Genomic DNA, 17,808 nt, shown 5'->3' with positions numbered 1-17,808 from the left:
ACACGACATTAGTGTGTGCCTGCCGCAGTGACTCTGTCTGACCATGTACCATTGTCTGTATTTGTGTTTTCTGACCAACCTTTCAAAAGACCCGAAGTTACTTACTCTAGCTCTGTGACTGTAGGAAGTGACTTTATCTGCCTATGTCTCTATCTCCTCATTTATAAAATAAGCCTTTAGGGTAAGTCATCACCTCAGTTCTCAGACTACACAGCTAAGTGCAAATATTTCACTTTGGCTTGGCTGCATCTGGCATCCATTCATTCATCAAGCAAATATTCCATGGGGACCTAGTAGATGCTTGGCCCTGGGCTGGATGTTAGAGTGATTGGTGAGCAAAGCCAGAAGATCTCGCTGCCCCGACAACTTGTCAGTGTGGTGGATGAGAATTCAATAACCAAAGATTTATATAAATAAATAGAAAGCTATAGATATGGTGAATGCTGTGCCTGGGTGGTTCACAGAATAGGGCGAGTGTTCAGTGGGGAAGATTGACCTAGATGGTGAGTGACCAGGCAAAGGGGTGTGGGGGTGGGAAGGAGTTCCGGGGCAGAGCATGCAGCTTGCATGGGGACAGGCAGTAGGGACAGCAGGGTGCACCCGGGACCTAAAGCAGAGGCTCTGTGACAGCCTGGGGTGAGACGGGTTGGGGGCAGACCTTGCAGTGTTCTGATCTTTGTCCCAACTTGAAGCCACCTGAAGCCAGTGAAGGCCTCAGAGGGATGATCTGGCCAGGTGTATGCTTCTAAAGGCGCACGCCGGCTGCTGTGTGGAGGACAGCTTGGAAGAGGGGGAGGGTGGGTGTCTAGAGAGGAAGTGGGGAGTGCAGCCTGCCCTCTGGAGTGTCCCTGTGATGAGAAAGAGAGTGGCAGGGTGGAAGCAGAGGAGAATGTGCAGTCCAGGAAGGGCTTAGGAGACAGGAGAGACTGGCGTGATCTCAGATCAATAGGGAGGAACCAGTTAAGGGAGGGGCTGAAAGGCAAGATGGAAGGGCTGAGGGACCTTGAGCCCCTCGTGGAAAGTGACAGAGTTAGATGTGGAGGTGTACACGGTCTGCCCCGTGAAGGAGGCGGTGAGGCTGTGTCCCGAGACAACACGGAGGGTGGTGGGGAGTGTGAGGAAGAGGGAGATCTGAAAGCATCCTTGGGAGCCTGCACCAACCAGGCCAGGCTCTGATTTTGCATTATTATAAACCTTCTCGCACGACTCTCCCTGGGTCCCTTTACAGTCATAGATGGGAGCTTCTGTGCGTAGTTTAGGATGATGGGGTTTTTCCCAGAGCAGAAAGCGACTGAACTGTTCTGGAAACTGAGAGCGGCAGCCAGGCACCAAGTCAGAGCTTCCGTGAGCCGGAGGAACCTCTGACTTCACACAGTTCAGTGTTTGTAAAAGTCAGTGTTTGTCACTCAAATCCCAGGTGAAGGATGTCATAGACCCTTCCCAGAACCATATCAAAAATAGATATATCATACTAATAAATAGAAGTAGGATTTGTTTTCCCCATTTTATTTATCTAAAACTAAATAAACGAACTTCCCTGGTGGCTCAGTGGTAAAGAATCCGCCTGCCAATGCAGGGGACGCAGGAGACGTGGGTTCGATTCCTGGATCAAGAAGATCCCCTGGAGGAGGAAATAGCAACCCACTCCAGTATTCTTGCCTGGGAAATTCCACGGACAGAAGAGCCTGGTGAGCTATGGGGCCGCCAAAGTGTCAGACACAACTCAGCAGCTAAACAACAAAAACTCAATAAACATATATATTTATCAAATTGTCTAGGGATTGAGTATATTCATAAGGGCTACTTTCATCTTAGAATAGCTGTTCTTTTTTTTTTTTTTTTCCCTTTTGGTTGCATGGCATGCAGGAACTTAGGCATTCATGATCTCCTTGGCAGTGAGAGTGTGCAGTTGGCCACTGGGGAACTCTCAAGAATAAATGCTAAAGATTTCATGCTGAGGGACCTCCCTGGCAGCCCAGTGGATTGGACTGTCTTCCAATGCAGGGGGTGTGGGTTTGATCCCTGGTTGGGGAGCTAAGATCTCACATGCATCACAGCCAAAAAACCAAAACATAAAACAGAAACAGTGTTTTAGCAAATTCGATAAAGACTTTAAAAATGGTCCACATTAAAAAAAAACTTAAAAAAAGTCATGATTAATCTATCAGATAAATCACATTGAGCACGCATTCCCATTGGACATTATATTTTTTATAAATCTATTTGCTTATTTCTCTGACTTCTCCACTGCAAAGTTGGCTCTGAGATGGACAGGTTTTGCCCATCTTGTCACCCCCAGGTTTTAAACCAGGCACTCACTAAAAGTTTACTGGACTTCCTTGGAGGTCCAGTGATTAAGACTCCATGCTTTCAATGTAGAGGGCTCAGGTTTCATCCCTGGTTGGAGAGCTAAGGTCCCACATACCTTTCGGCCCTCTAAAAATGTTTACTGAAGGAATGAATACAAGTAGGATTTATCTGATAAAACAAATGTGTCATCAGTTAGGCCTAATCTGGTCACTAGGGCTTGCGACAGATGGTCATGCAAGGGTGCATATGATGGGTGATCCGTAAGATTCTGTGAACTCAATGAATTTTCAATGGACTGATTGGTTTTATGGCAAACTACATTGGTTCATCGGAGAAGGCAATGGCACCCCACTCCAGTACTCTTGCCTGGAAAATCCCATGGATGGAGGAGCCTGGTAGGCTGCAATTCATGGGGTCGCTAAGAGTCGGACGCGACTCAGTGACTTCCCTTTCACTTTTCACTTTCATGCATTGAGAAGGAAATGGCAGCCCACTCCAGTATTCTTGCCTGGAGAATCCCAGGGATGGAGGAGGCTGGTGGGCTGCCGTCTACGGGGTCACACAAAGCCGGACACGACTGAAGCGACTCAGCAGCAGCAGCAGCACACTGGTCCATGCAGTGGAGCTATTCCATAGATAAAAGGAATTTTCTGCTGAGAGTCCTGGAACAGAGCACTGGTCTTGCACCCTGTAGATTATGTTCTGACAATCAATATTCTAAATACCCTCAGGTGGAGTCGAAGATGGAAACATCTTATTCAGAACCGCCAGCTGAGGTTCTCAAGTCTTGGCTGCATCTTAAAATAACCTGGAGAGCTTTTTAAAAAATATCTGTGCTGGGCCCACCTCCAGAGATTTGGAAGTAATTGGCTGGGGGTGGAAAATGACTCTGGTGCTGTGAGTTTTTTTTTCAGTTCCTGAGGTGATTCTAAAGTGTAGTCAGGCTTGAGGATGGCAGATGACAACCACATTAAGGTGTTGGGTGGTAGGTAGGAGCTAATGCTGATGACTCCACAGTCATTTAATATAACCAGGAAGCCACTCACACACTGGGAGATTTCTCCAAACTTGAGATATATGTAACTCAATTTTCTAAGTGGTAGGTAGAACCAACCTCACTGTTTTATGATCACAACTTTACAGATTTCAGTACCGTCTCATAAACTATCTCCTGCCTGCTTGTCTTCATGTTGATCAAAAGGAAATCTTAGTTTAAATGGAGATACAGATCAAATCAAAGAAACTGATTCCAGTACTTCTGTGAAGTGTCCTGGTACCTACAAAGTGCTTTCAAGCCTGAATTGTGCAATACTGAGGACCTAAAAGGTATCAGCCACCGGACCACACTTTTGAAACACAGAGATAAAGAAGCTATAGCCTCTGCCAGGTCCAGCAGGAGAGCAGCTTTGTAAACCATCCCCTGAATGCAACGTGGTAAGCGGGGTGATTAAGGCCCAGATGAAAGAAGTGGTGAATCACAGAGGCTCCAGGACCTAAATCTGCTTCAATAGTGGCAGAGTTATTCCCAGCAAATGATTTGCCTTTGAAAATAACACTTGAACATTTCAAAGCCTCTGGCTGGCCCACTTGGAATTCACGTTTCCCTGCTCCATCTGCGGGGCCCAAGGGAGAAAGAGAAAGAGATCGCAGTTGTGCTCTGTTTATAGGATTCTCCAAATGTGTTGGCTCTGCCCCTTCTGCTCATTTTGCATGAAGCAGTAGAGAACACCCTTGAGATTTGAATGTGGTGACATGTAAGACAGATCATGGAGTTGACCTGAGGATGAACAAGAAAGAAAAATGGGATGCAAATGATGAGCCAATGCAACTCCGGAACTTTCTTGACATATCTCTTTGGGTTGAAAACCTGTTGACATGATTACTTTTAAGCTTCATTGCTTTTCTTTTCTTTTGGTCTTTGTTCCTTGAGAAATGTTTTTAGAAAAATCAGCAAAGAGAAGATTAAAAATAATATGTGGAAGTCTTCAGCCCTGCTGTCTTAGCTACAGGCTTCCTGAGTGGTTTGAAAGACAGAGATTCTAACAGCTGCCACAAAAGGCCCTAATGATTCCCCATGTTTAATGCTTCCACTCTGTTTCCCGCTCATCTCAGTGGCTCATCTCATATTTTTAGATAAGACACAACCAAAGACTTTACTGACAACACAGCAATGTAAAATAATGATGATGAAAAAGCTCCAAATGAGATGGAAGCGGTATTTTTCTTCTCTCTTTCTCATGGAGAAAAAGCATTTACCTGTGTCAGCAAAGTTAAGGAAAAATCTGCTTCAAGACAGAAAAAACAGCCTTCTTTGGGGAAGACATGCTGTTCATATTCTGACAACCATTTCTTTCCACTGGCTGGTCTATTAGGAATAAATAAATCCTATTTGTCTGTTTATCCTATTTATCCTTCCTTCCAAGTTGTCCCTCCTTCCTGGGAGGAAGCTGAGACTTTTCTGACTGTCCCATGACATCAAATTCTGGGCCTGGTTGGTATAAAATTTTGGGGTAGGAAGGAAGCGGGCGTGGGGTGCATATCCTCCGAGAACAGACCTAGTCTACATGACCAAACAAAGATGACTTTCCAGTGTTTTAACCTTTAGAGGGAAATGGTCAGGGATCTTTCATTTCTAGGGATTTGGAATTCAAATGTCCACAGTATGCAGAAACACTTTGGTTCTCCCAACTGCTAACAAAGCCAGCCCAGTGGAGATGCCAGAATCACAGGACTTAAAACTTAGAAACTATGGGACTTCCCTGATGGTCCAGTGATTAAGAATCAGCCTTCCAAACCATCACAATATTGTAAAGTAATGATCCTCCAATTTAAATTAATTAATTAAAAAAAGAATCCACCTTCCAATGCAGGGTACATGGGTTCAATACTGGTTGGGGAATGAAGACTGTGTGCCTGAACTATATGTCCTTGTGCTCTGGAGCTTGAGTGCTGAAAGCATGCCACAACTAAGTCCGACACAGTCAAACAAATAAATATTTTTTTAAAAACTCAGAATCTTTGGTATATGCCCTTGTATTTCCGCTCCTTACTACAGTCAAGTATTTAAGCCACTTTCTGTGTCCCAAGTGGGTAGGTGATAGTGTATGGGACCTCCAGGCCAGGCCTCCTTCTATCCCCCCAGCCCCCCAAGGACCCCCAGGGTGGCAGGCCGCCAGCGTACCCACGGTGTCAAGGCAGACCCCGGTCTCCAACCGATGTTTCCTGTACAAGTTCTTCAAGACCTTGGCGCTGCCAAAGCGTTTGAAGCGACTCTTCACGTTATTGTAGAACCATTCCAGAGACTGGGTCCTGAGAACCCTGAGGACAACACAGAAGTGGGAAACAGAAAATCAGAATTAAAGGAGAGAATTAGGAAACAAGGGATTGCAAAAGCTGCCACAATGCTTTGCAAGCTCCTTCCGTCAAGACACAGAGCTTTTTTCTCGGCTCCATGGATCTGGGCCGGCCCTGTGACTTGCTCTGACCACCGAGACTGGTGGAAGCAATGCTGTGTAGGTCCAGAGCCTGCCAGCTTCCTCTCTTGCTGCTCCTGGACGCCCTGCAACTCACTGCCATGTGAACAAGCCCAAAATAGCCTTTGGGATGACGAGAGACACTCAGCCTGATCACCCTTCTTGCCCCAGCCAATAGCCAGCCGACCCCTGGACAGGAGAGCGAGGCCACTGACTGCTGGCTGACTGGAGATGCAGGAGTGAGCCTAAGTGAGACAAGCAGAAGGACCGTGCATCTGAGTCCATCCGAAGAGCAAGCTGATAAATGTAGCTATTTGAAGCTACTAGCTGACACATCTGTTTAGTAGCTCGCAGGCTTTATAGTTGGTAGTCTTACTATATTGACAGCATTTCTAATTCAGCTTGGGAAGATAAAAGAGCACAAGTGAGACCCTGGGCTCTATGGCAAAATTCTGCAGCCTCTTACTCATTCAGCCTGAAGTACCTCGGGAAGGAGGTTTCCTGGTCAGCGCTATCACATTTGGTATGAAACGCTCACGCGATTCTTCTCTTTATTGCCTGATGAGAACAAGTTGCTAAACCCCTCCCATGTTAAGAATAGCTTTTGTTATTTTTCTTATTATGAATGGAAATAATGCATAAACTCATTTTAAAAGTTCAGAGAAGCAAGATGAATATAAATGCTTCTAATTCAGTGGAGGAACAAGCACATGTTTAGCTGCCCTTCTTCCCCAGATACCAGTGAAATGTGAGATGTCCAAAGGGAAAGAAATTTGTAGAAATGAAGAGTGGGGCGTGGAGGAGAATCAGAGATTCTGACAGATTTCTGGAAAGTTCTAAGTGAGCAATAGCATAAAGGTAACAGAGCATGTCCCGCAAAACAGTCAGAAGGACTGGGACTCACAGACTGGGAGGTCAAATTTAATGTTGAATGGTGAATACTCTTTGGTAAAAAAGAATGAAATCTGCACAATGTGGCCTGCCAATACAGGAGACATAAGAGACGCGTGTTCGATCCCTGGGTCAGGAAGATCCCCTGGAGGAGGGCATGGCAACCCACTCCAGGATTCTTGCCTGGGGGATCCCATGGACAGAGGAACCTGGCGGGCTACAGTTTATATGGTCGCAAAGCGTCAGACAAGTCTGAGCGTCTAAGCACACATGCCCACAGCAGTGTGGATGGACTTGGAGGGCATCATGCTGAGGGAAGTAAGTCAGACAGAGAAAGACAAATGCTGTGTGATATCACTTATATGTGGAAGCAAAAAAAGGACAACAAACTAGTGAGTAAAACAAAAAAGAAGCTAGCTGACTCATAGAAAAAACAAAGTTGTTTGGTGCAGAGAGCAGGACTGGATTATGAGACGGTCCTCACAAAGCTAGTTTAGTAACTGTGTTGATGATAGTGAGGCCTCTGGGCCCCCCTCCTTGTTCCCAAACTGACAGTTGGTCCAGAGATGCTTGGTTCTAGTAAAAAATAGAAAGCAGTTCTCTAATAAAATTGAACGATCTGCTTGAGGAGGACTAAGACTTCAATACCGGGGTTACCACCTGGTGGTAAAGCCCTCCTTGTTCAGCTTTGGGGGAGCCCCACCTGCTGGCCTACCAGACTCTGTCCATGTACCCCAGAGTCAAGCCTGCCAGCTCCACAAACTTGGAGCTCTCTGCACCAATGTCCCCTCCTTGGGAGGCCCTCCTATTCCCCTAAAAACCACCACCACCATGCCAACACATCTATCCTCTTCCTCCCATTTTCTCTCTCCAAACTTCTAGGGTGCTTCTCTGTACCTGATGTTTAATTTTATATAATTATTATTTATAAGACAATCAGTACATTAATATGCTAATTAATAATTATTAAATTGTTTATTATCTATTTTCTATTTCCAATGGAACATATGCTCATGGAAAACAGGTTTTTTCCCCCACTGCAGTCAGTGTACATAATAGGCAATAAAATCTAGTGACGGATGGACACAGTTTTTTTTTTTCATTTATTTTTATTAGTTGGAGGCTAATTACAATATTGTCGTGGTTTGTGTCATACATGGACACAGTTTTAAATCTATTTTTTTCACTCAGTATTCCTGATGGACTTGAATGGTTGAACAGTCTTCCCCATAGCATTTTTAGTAGCCCCAGAATTCACCATAGTGTGAATATTGCATGTTTTATGTCTTTTGTCTCTGGACATTGAATTTGCCCATTTCATTTGCTATCAAAAGCAATTCTGTGATGCATATGTTGGCAGCTAAATGATCAACATATCTACAGTTGTGGGTTCTCGAAGTACAATTGCTGGGTTCAAACATGTTGGTCTTTCAGAAAGTTTGTACCAATGTCCCTCTTCATCTGCAGTGTGAGATTTTGAAGTCCTCAAATTGGAGTGAGGTGTGAACCCCAAGAAACCCCCGATGGAGTGGCCAGTTTTTCCATGGAAAAGCCCATGTCTGAACCCCAAGTAAAGCACAGGAAGCATCATCCCCTCCACTCTTGCTTGGTAGGCAAGACAGCAAATAGAGGCTCGTCTTCCCTGAGAGAGGAAAGCAGCTGTAAATGGCAGAATGTACCAAAGGTGTCGTCCTTTTACATAAAACTGCACTGTATCATCAGTATCATTACTATTAACAAAATGAACACCATTATGTGAGTGCTTGCTCTATGTTGGGCACTGTGCCAAAAACTTCGTTGACTCACTATGAAATTCTCATGGGCGCTGGAGCAGGCTGGACGGGCCCAGACCCTGACATGTATTGCCATTGCTTGTGAGCAAACTACTTAATCCCCTAAGCCTCATGAGATCCTTCAGCTCCACCATCCCACCTCCACTCCCTCCTCCAGGCAGTAACTTGTTCTTGCCTGTTCACTGGATGCCAGCCCCTGTCTGCCAGGTGTTGTACTGTGCCACTGTACTTTTCAAGGTGGTTGTCGTCGTCCAGTTGTGTTCGACTCTTTGTGACCCCATGGACTGCAGTGCGCCAGGCTTCTCTGTCCTTCATTATCTCCCGGAGTTTGCTCAAACTCATGTCCATTGAGTTGGTGATGCCCTATACTGTAATACTAACAATATTTTCTTTATTTTCTGTGCTTTTTTTTTAAATGTATTACTTGTATGAAATTATTTTTTTTTTCTTTCTTGATTAAAAATTTATTTGGCTGCATTGGGTCTTAGTTGCGGCACGTGAGATCTTCACTGCGTCCTGGAGGATCTTTCATTGCAGTGCGTAGACTCTCTAGTTGTGATGCACAGGCTCAGTAGTTGTGGCACACAGTCTTTGTTGCTTCATGGCTTGTGGGATCTTAGTTCCCAGACCAGGGATCAAACCTGCGTCCCCTGCATTGCAAGACAGATTCTTAACCATTGGCCCACCAGGGAAGTCCCTTGTGTGAAGAGTATTATAAACCTATTACAGTCCAGTACTATTATAGCCAATTGTGTTAGTTGTACCTAGGCTAACTTTGTTGGACTTGGAACAAATTGGAGTTACGAACACACTCTCAGATTGGAACTTGTCCTTACGTAGGGGATTTACTGTACTTCAAGGGCATCTTAGGATGAGCTCTCCCTTCCCTGGTTATACTAAAACTCTATGGCATTTAGAAACACTTTGATGACACAGAAACTCAAATGCCTCTGCTTGCTCAAGTCAGAGAGGGGAATCAGGGCTCTGCCTGGGCTGCTGGAAGGTGGCAGGATGAGAGGTACTGAATCCTTAGAGAATGACCAGCAGACCTGCAGCCTCATTTGGAGACTAGAAAGCTTTTCCGTAGAACCGATGCATTTTAGATTATGTTTTGACTTCGAGTTAATGTGGAGAGCGTCTCTGGAAGCCCCAGGGAATGCTCAGTCATGATTACCTTCATTTGCTATTACTGCTTTCATTTCACTTATTTTAAAATTCACGGCTCAGAGGAAACTCAGGATATGTACGGCTCGTAGGGCAGAGGTGTGGGGAGAAGGCTGTGGAGACAGCGCACCCAGGATGGACTGGCTGAGTGCTGCAGGGTCCCCAGCCCGCCCTCACATCTCCAGCCGCCTCCCGAGTAGAGGCAGCTTCAGGCAAGCGTAGATGAGGAGGAAAGAGCCCAATGTCGTGTCCCACTGGGACAAGGTGCGTCTGTGCGTGAATTCCTTCATGTGTTCACTCACTCATTCTTTCACTCCTCACTGTTTATTGAGTGCTTCACGTGCAGGCACTGTGCTGCCACACGCTGCCAGGTATGGGTGGCGACAAAACCGACAAAGCTCGTACCCAACAGTGATGTCAGACTAGTCCCTTCAGTGAGTGCCAGAGGCATCATGCCACGGAACCAGAAGTCAAGCCAAAGGCATCTTCAGGATGGCTGACAGGATTCTGTATCATTCCCACAGAGGTGTGAGAGCAGAGTCCATCCTGAATTTACGGCTCGGGCATTATTTTCTGGACTTAAAACCTTGAAGTAGAGTTGATGACTAACATTCTGTTAGTTTCAGATAGATGTACAGCAAAGTGTTTCAGTGGTAAATACACACACATATAAATATATATATGCATATTATTTTTTAGATTCTTTTTCACTATGATTTATTACCAAATATTCAGAACAGTTCCCTGTCCTATGCAGTAGATCCTTGTTGTTTATCTATTTTATATGTATTCATGAGTATCTGTTAATCCCAAGTTCCTAATATATTCCTCTCCCTCTCCTTTCCCCTTTGGTAGCCGTGTTTGTTTCCTATGTCTATGAGCCTGTTTCTGTTTTTTTTAAGTTCATTTGTATCACATTTTAGATTTCACAAATAAGCTACAACATATGATATTTGTCTTGCTCTGTCTGACTTACTTCACTTAGTATGATAATCTCTAGGTCCATACATGTTGCTCCTAATGGCATTGCTTCACTCTTTTTTATGATTAAGCAGTATTCCATTGTTCCACACCTTCCGACACAGGCCGCATCTTTTTTATCCAATCATCTGTTGATGGGCATTTAGGTTGCTTCCATGTCTTGCCTGTTGTGGATAGGGCTGCTATGAGTGCTGGGGTGCATGTATCTTTTTGAATTAGAGTTTTCATCTTTTCCAGATATAGCAGGCATTTTCTTTAATAACACCCGAACTGCCCCTTCTCACTGCAGTAAACACATAGGAGAGGTGCTTTAGGAAGGACAGGGATCCATAGGGCTGATGATGAGACTTATGGTGAAAAACTTTCCAAGTTGGAACTGTACAGAGGGACCTTGCTTTATTTCTCTGGGCTTATTTTGTAAATGATCCCAATTTGTCCCTAAGGATACCCATACAAAGGTTCTTAGTCCCAGGCGGTTTCACAATCTAACCATGATAATTTCTTTCAACACTAAAGCTTTAAAAAAGTCAACAGCCAAGCCTTCAAAATTCACCAATCACAACATAGTCGGAACTGATGACATTTAGTCCTTGGAACTACCGTTGGTTTGTCTGTAAAATGATGGTCACCCGACGAGGGAATACAGGAAGAGGATCAGGTTTGGAGGGAAGGTGCTAAGTTCAGTCAGGACACCTATATTAGGGCTGCCCCCCACATCCTCAGGTGGCAATACCTGGTGCTCATTGGGTGTACTAGTCTGTAGATAGAAATCTGAACTAGAAAAATGGATTTGGTGGTCTTTGGTCCACAGGTAGCACTGAAACCAAAAATTGGGGTTAAGGGAGGTAAAAATAATCATTATCTCTAGTTTACAAGGAAAATGGAGATAAGTAATTTGCTAGTCACTGACTGAACTAAGAGCAAATCAGGGAACAGACTGTAGACTTCATCCTTGGGTCAGTGCCTTGACATCCGCTCGGCTTATTTTCCTTCCAGAACCTCTAATTAGCGTTCTTACTGCAAATGATGACTTTTGCTTCAAAGTGTAAGCAAATAGAAAGCCCCAGGGATCAAGAATTCGGAAGGAAATGTCAAATCATTGTATCATTTCCCCCCAAACAACCTACTTATCATTCTGTGGATACTAAACACTTCAAGTCACTTGTTTGTATAAGCAGTTTGCTAATTTTTTCTCTGTGACATGAATAAACTTACAAACATGGTGCATTCTCATCAGAAGACAGACTGGAAATTACATCACAAGAGCAGCACTGAAATTACAACCCCAGGAATGCCAGACTGATTTCAGCTCATTAGACAAAATAACAGGATTGTGAAGAGGAAGGAACTGCCTACGCCAGAACTGCTCAGATCCTGCTGCTGGTGATGAAGCAAGGCCGCCGTGGCCCTCAGGTCCGGCACGCCAGGTGCTGTGCGCACAGATCGGGGACAGTCTATGGATCCCCCGACCTCCTGCGCAGTCCTCCGACCAGCTGTGTGGGCACCGTACGGAGCCTCGATAAAAACGGCAATCCCAGCCCTCTGCTCTCACCCCGAGGCCGGCGGAATCAAACGGCACTTTAGCAAGATTCCCAGGTGGCTACTAGGTCCATCAAAGCTTAATAAGCACTGGCCCAGTGAAATTAGCTGGGTGTTTTCTGAGTTCACATATGGTTTTTGTTTTGTTGTTAATTTAGACCACAAGCTACTTAGGTAGGACAAGTTGTCTCTCTCAACAGCTGTCTTGCCTCCCTCCTTCCTGTTTTCCTGGGCTTCCCTGGTGGTTCAGGCAGTAAAGAATCCACCTGCAATGCAGGAGACCCGGGGTTGATCCCGGAGTTGGGAAGATCCCCTGGAGGAAGGCAAGGCAATCCACTCCAGTGTTCTTGCCTGGAGAATTTCATGGACAGAGGAACCTGGTGGGTTATAGTCCATGGGATCACAAAGAGTCAGACATGACTGAGTGGCTAACACTTTCACTTGCTTCTCCTGCTTTCCAAGGAAAAAGAACTAAACTGGCAGATAAAAAAAGTTTGGAAGAGGAATAGAGTAATTACAGTGGTAGTCCCAATTTCACGTGCTTCCATTACAGAAATAAATGAATAAATAAAATGCCAAAAATACTGATGAGCCAAGTTCAAATCATTATATAAAGCAAAGTTTCCCAAACGGTCTACAGCAGACTAAATTGATAATGATGAGCTAACATTACTTTGTTGGTAAGAATTAAGAAGCACAGCAATTAAACTCCATGACCAACTCAAGAGGACCCTGTTGATGCATGGATAACAAAGCATCTCTCCTAAAAACTGTAAGCACAACCATGATCGGTGAGCTCTGCCTCACAGGACACAGAATGAGAAGATTCAGCACCAGCAACACACAGGACGGACATAAAAGAGAGGAAACTCCAGGTCTTTCAAACAGATCGACTCTAACACAGGCAGTTGGTTACACAGAGGATGAAACCACCAAGACTCCCACGAGAGGATGGTGAGGCATCCAGAGGCTAGCCGCGGGGAAGCTGCCACCACCCTAGGGCCAGAGAGGCCAGGGAGGAGGTGGCATTGTTGGGAGGAGCATCCTGGAACCAGGAGGTGGGGCCACAAAGGAGATGCAGCTGCTGCAGAGATGCTGCCCGAGGCAGAGAAACTGATGCACTATCTTCTCTCTTCCTCCCAGCCTTTCAGGGAGTGAGGAAATAGTCATTAAACTAAGTTCTATTATAAGAAAACCGTTCGAGAAAAATCTAAGGAAGTAAAAATCAGAGAGCCACCCCTCCTCCTGTGTAGACCACAATATAGGATCAGGACCAGTAACTGACATCAGCGTGGACCTCGGCTGCTTGTCACGTGAGACAGCAGCTGTCCGGGGACAGACTTCCCTGAATGACAGTGTGCACTCTTACTCCTGCCGACGCAGGCCCGGGGAGCCCAGAATTTTGCAGCCAGGTCTGTCACCCTGCTGATGGCCGCTCCCCCCAGGGAGCACGTGTGATGAGGAAAAGACAAGAGAAAGTCTTGCTGCCAGAATCACTCAGACCTCCTCTGCTGTGTGTGTGGCGCTCAGTCATGTCCGACTCTTTGCGTCCCCATAAACAGTAGACCGCCAGGCTCCTTTGTCCATGGGATTCTCCAGGCAAGTATACTGGAGTGGGTGGCCATTCCCCTTCTCCAGGTGATATTCTCAACCCAGGGATCAAACCTGGGTCTCCTGTGTCCACTGAGCCACCGGGGAAGCCCCTCTCCCCTGCTGAGTGAGACTCAACTCTTAGGAATCATGATTTCTACGTAACTCCTTGGATACAATGTCCCTAGGATAAATTCCAAGTATGATTACCCAACTTACTAGAAAAGCAAAACAAAAACCCCCACTGAACAAGCAAACTTTTTTCTCCCCCAAATCTGATCCTTGGCTATTTAACTTAACAGAGGTTTTTTCCCCTCCCAGATGCAGAGGAGATAATATTTCATCAGATTCTTCTAAAGATTAAATGATATAATACATGAGAGGCACCTGTCACAGTATCCTGCCCTGTGTAAATCTTTAGGATGTGCTTTTTTTTATTATTATTATTATCATCAATATTATTATTTTCTTTTAAGCCCTCTGCATCTTTTTTTTTTTTTTTTTTTGGCAGGATGTGAGTATAATCAATAGATAAAGAGTAAAAATAGACTTGTCAGGAAATGGGTCCAATTTCTACATTTCGTCTTAAGCAAAAGGTTAGACTTTAGGGTTAAGATAGTTCTTAACCTTTAGCAGTTCTTAAACTTAAAACCCAGCTTGCTGGGCCCGACCTCAGAGGTTCTGATTTGTTTGGTCTGGGCGGGCTCCAACTATGAGCATTCCTGACGACGTGCAGGTGATGTGAGGCTGCTGCTCCGCAGTCCACACTTTGAGAATCACTGAGCCTGAGGCTAGATCTGGCATGTTGTAAAGAACACAGGACGATATTACTGATTCCAAGCCATGGGGAAAACAACAGAATGACAGGCAGGTGTTTGGAAAATAAGACTCCTTCAGCCCTGAGAGCACGAAGGCCCTTGAGCGTGGAGTCAGGGCTGTCAGCTTCGAGAAGTCAAGAGATGCTGAGAGGCTAAATGGAGAAGAGCAGCTCTCACACTGGGAACCCTGAGCGTGCCACTGGGGATTTGCAGACAGTCGTGGCCAGGAGGCTGCTCAAGTGTCATGTTCAGTTGATTCGTGACAATTGCCATTAATGTGAAGTATCCTGCTGAGGGTGGGAAGCTGGAGTCGACAGACAGCGGCAGGGAAAGCCTGGGAGAGCAGTGAGGCTGCGCGTCTGTGGGTGACGGCCCACGGCTGCCCCTGGGCCTCTCTGCACAGCTTCTCCAGGTCGCACTGTGGCTAACGGGAGATGGAAGAGGAAACGGGCTGAAGGAGAGAAGAAAGGGGTGGATTTTGAAGATTAGTATCATAATCTCTAGTTGCATCCGTGTTGCTGCAAATGGCATTATCTCCTTCTTTTTATGGCGGAATAACATTCCATTGTACACATGTGCCACACCTTCCTTCTCCATGCATCAGTCGATGGACATTTAGGTGGTTTCATGTCTTGGCTATTGTGAACAGTGCTGCTATGAACATAGGGGTGCATGAATTGTTCTGATTTATAGTTTTGTCTAAACATGTGCCCAGGAGTGGGATTGCTGGATCATATGGTAATTCTATTTTTCGATTTCTGAGGAACTTCCATACTGTTTTCTTCATTGGCTGCACCAACTTACATTCCCAACAACAGTGTAGGAGGGTTCCCTTTTCTCCACAGCTTCTCCAGCATTTGTTAATTGCAGCCTTTTAAAAAAAAATTATTTGCCTGTTTATTTTTTTGTTGCACTGGGTCCTTGTTGCTGCTTGTGGGCTTTGTCTAGCTGTGGCGAGCAGGGGCTACTCTTTGTTGTGATGCAAGGACTTCTTGATGCAGTGGCTTCTCTTGTTGCGGAGCATGGGCTCTAGGCGCACAAGCTTGGGTAGTTCTGGCGCCCAGGCTCAGTAGCTGCGGAATACAGGCGTAGCTGCTCCATGGCATGTGGAAACTTCCTGAACCAGGGATTGAGCCCATATCCCCTGCATTAGCAGGCGGATTCCAATCCTTTCACCACGAGACACAGCCGATAGACTTTCTAATAATGGCCGTTCGACTGCTATGAGGTGGTACCTTGAAAATATTATTGATGAGAGTGCTTCCATCAAGGCTGGAAAGTAAAATTATAAATAGTTGTGCTTTTTAAATAAAATATTTAAACTTAATATATACATGCTTTTCAACTTTTCACTATTTTTTTTCAGATACTTTAATATGCTAGAAAAATTATCATTAAAATATATAAGAATATTACATAGGGGGATAATTATTTCCTTTTGTCTCAGTCTCCAGTCAGAGGTATTCACTATTAATAGACCCTGTCTTTAGTCAAAATGTTTGCATTTTGACAGCAAATATTTTGTAATACCTGTAAATGGTATATAACCTTTAAAAATTGTGAATGACTATATGGTACACCTGTAACTTCTATCATATTGTATATTAACTATACTTCAGTGAAAACACTTATATTTTATTCTTTGTGAATTTTTGCATTAATTTTGCTTTTTAAACATACTGTCATTTAAATATTTGCCTTAATTATTTGGCTTTGGTCACGCCCTTAAACTTTGCACCCAAGGTGAGTGCCTTGTTTCCACACCCTAACTTGGCCCTGAGAGGGCAGCCCCGTGTTGGCACTTTGACAGTAGGTTCCGTGGTGGCAGGTGAGTGCCTGGGGGGACACAGCTGTGCCCCTGGCAGAGGGAAAAGCTGCCCAGTAAAGCAGATGACCCCAGGAGAAGGTGGTGCCTGGAGAGTACAGTGATGGTACCCAGGGGAGTGTGGTGATGAATACAGTGCCCAGAATACACTAAGGATGAGGAACAGCTGGGGAGAAAGTGGAAAAACATCCATGGATGTCACCGGCTAGTTGTTGAGACTTGTGCCCTTAAGAGATTCCCATGAATCCATAGGTGTGGGATGGGGGGAGGAGTTTTGGAGGAGGCTGGGGTCCTGCATTAGTAATTAGGGATAAAAACCAACGAAGCTCCATCACCCAAGTAAGTAAGTGTTAGTTGCTCAGTCACATCCAACTCTTTGGAACCCTGTGGAATGTGTAGCCCACCAGGCTCCTCTGTCCATGGAATTCTCCAGGCAAAAATACTGGAGTGGGTAGCCTTTCCTTTCTCCAGGGGATCTTCCCAACCCAGGGATCGAACCCAGGTCTCTTGCATTGAAGAGGATTCTTTACCAGCTAAGCCACAAGGGAAGTCCAAGAATACTGGAGTGGGTAGCCTATCCCTTCTCCAGGGGATCTTCCTGACCCGGGTCTCCTGCATTGCAGGTGGATTCTGTACTATCGGAACCAGAGAAGCCTGGGAAGATCTAAATAAGAAGACATTTCTGAGATGGTCTGGAGGCGGAAGTGTCAGGGCATGCTCTGTCCTTCCAGGACTTCCCAGCTGTCATTCATGGGTCTTGGGCACAGTGCCTCTGCTTTGCAGCCACTCTGGCCTCCCAACCGTCTGTCCCTACCAGTCCCTCAGGAAGCCCTCCCCAGACTCGATGTCACTGGCACTGACCTGGCCCTTCACTCTTCCATCTCTCCGGCATCTCCGTGGCTCTCTGCTCCACCCTTACGCTTGATTCATTCCTCTCTGGTTCAGCGAGTCGGAATGATACTCAACCAGGCAGTTATTAAGCCTGGGGGATGGGGAACGAAATGGTTTCTTTTAGCATTGGCTGTTTGGAGGCAGAAATAAATGTCATTGGAATATGGCTTTTCTTTTGCCTTCTTAATTGTAAAGCTGATTGGGACTTAAACATCTTTCACTTGTCAGAATCAACCTGAAGTAAGAGAATTTAACTGCATTTATTTGAAGAGCCACTGCTGTGGCTCTAGCTACAGAAATCTGCACTCTGAACCAGAAGGGCCCAGAAGGGAAATCTCACATTCGTCTGGTGCTACTTTGCGTGAACTAGGGACCAAGACAGCAGAGAAAAGGCAGTCAGCACACGTGGATTCTTGCCCCAGTCACGTCACTCTATGGGTGATCTGGAAGACATGTTTATCTTTCTGCATCTCACCTCAGAATACAAATGATCACAGCTTCCTTCAGCCAAACTTTCAGGGACGCACAGTTGC

The 17,808-nt window shown here is 45.3% G+C and overlaps 1 protein-coding gene across 4 annotated transcripts in view; it reads right to left on the bottom strand.

Moving 5' to 3' along the window:
- MYRIP (myosin VIIA and Rab interacting protein) overlaps window positions 1–17,808 on the bottom strand; it is a 217,899-nt gene that overhangs the window by 72,721 nt on the left and 127,370 nt on the right. For all 4 annotated transcript variants that reach the window (XM_065935249.1, XM_065935248.1, XM_065935251.1 and 1 more), the window contains exon 4: window positions 5,492–5,628. In XM_065935249.1, coding sequence (XP_065791321.1) covers window positions 5,492–5,628 — 137 coding nt within the window. The remainder of the gene's footprint in view (window positions 1–5,491; window positions 5,629–17,808) is intronic.

The sequence above is a fragment of the Muntiacus reevesi genome, chromosome 4, assembly GCF_963930625.1.
Source record: "Muntiacus reevesi chromosome 4, mMunRee1.1, whole genome shotgun sequence".
Taxonomy (NCBI): Eukaryota; Metazoa; Chordata; class Mammalia; order Artiodactyla; family Cervidae; genus Muntiacus; species Muntiacus reevesi.
This window is presented reverse-complemented; position numbering and strand designations above follow the sequence as displayed.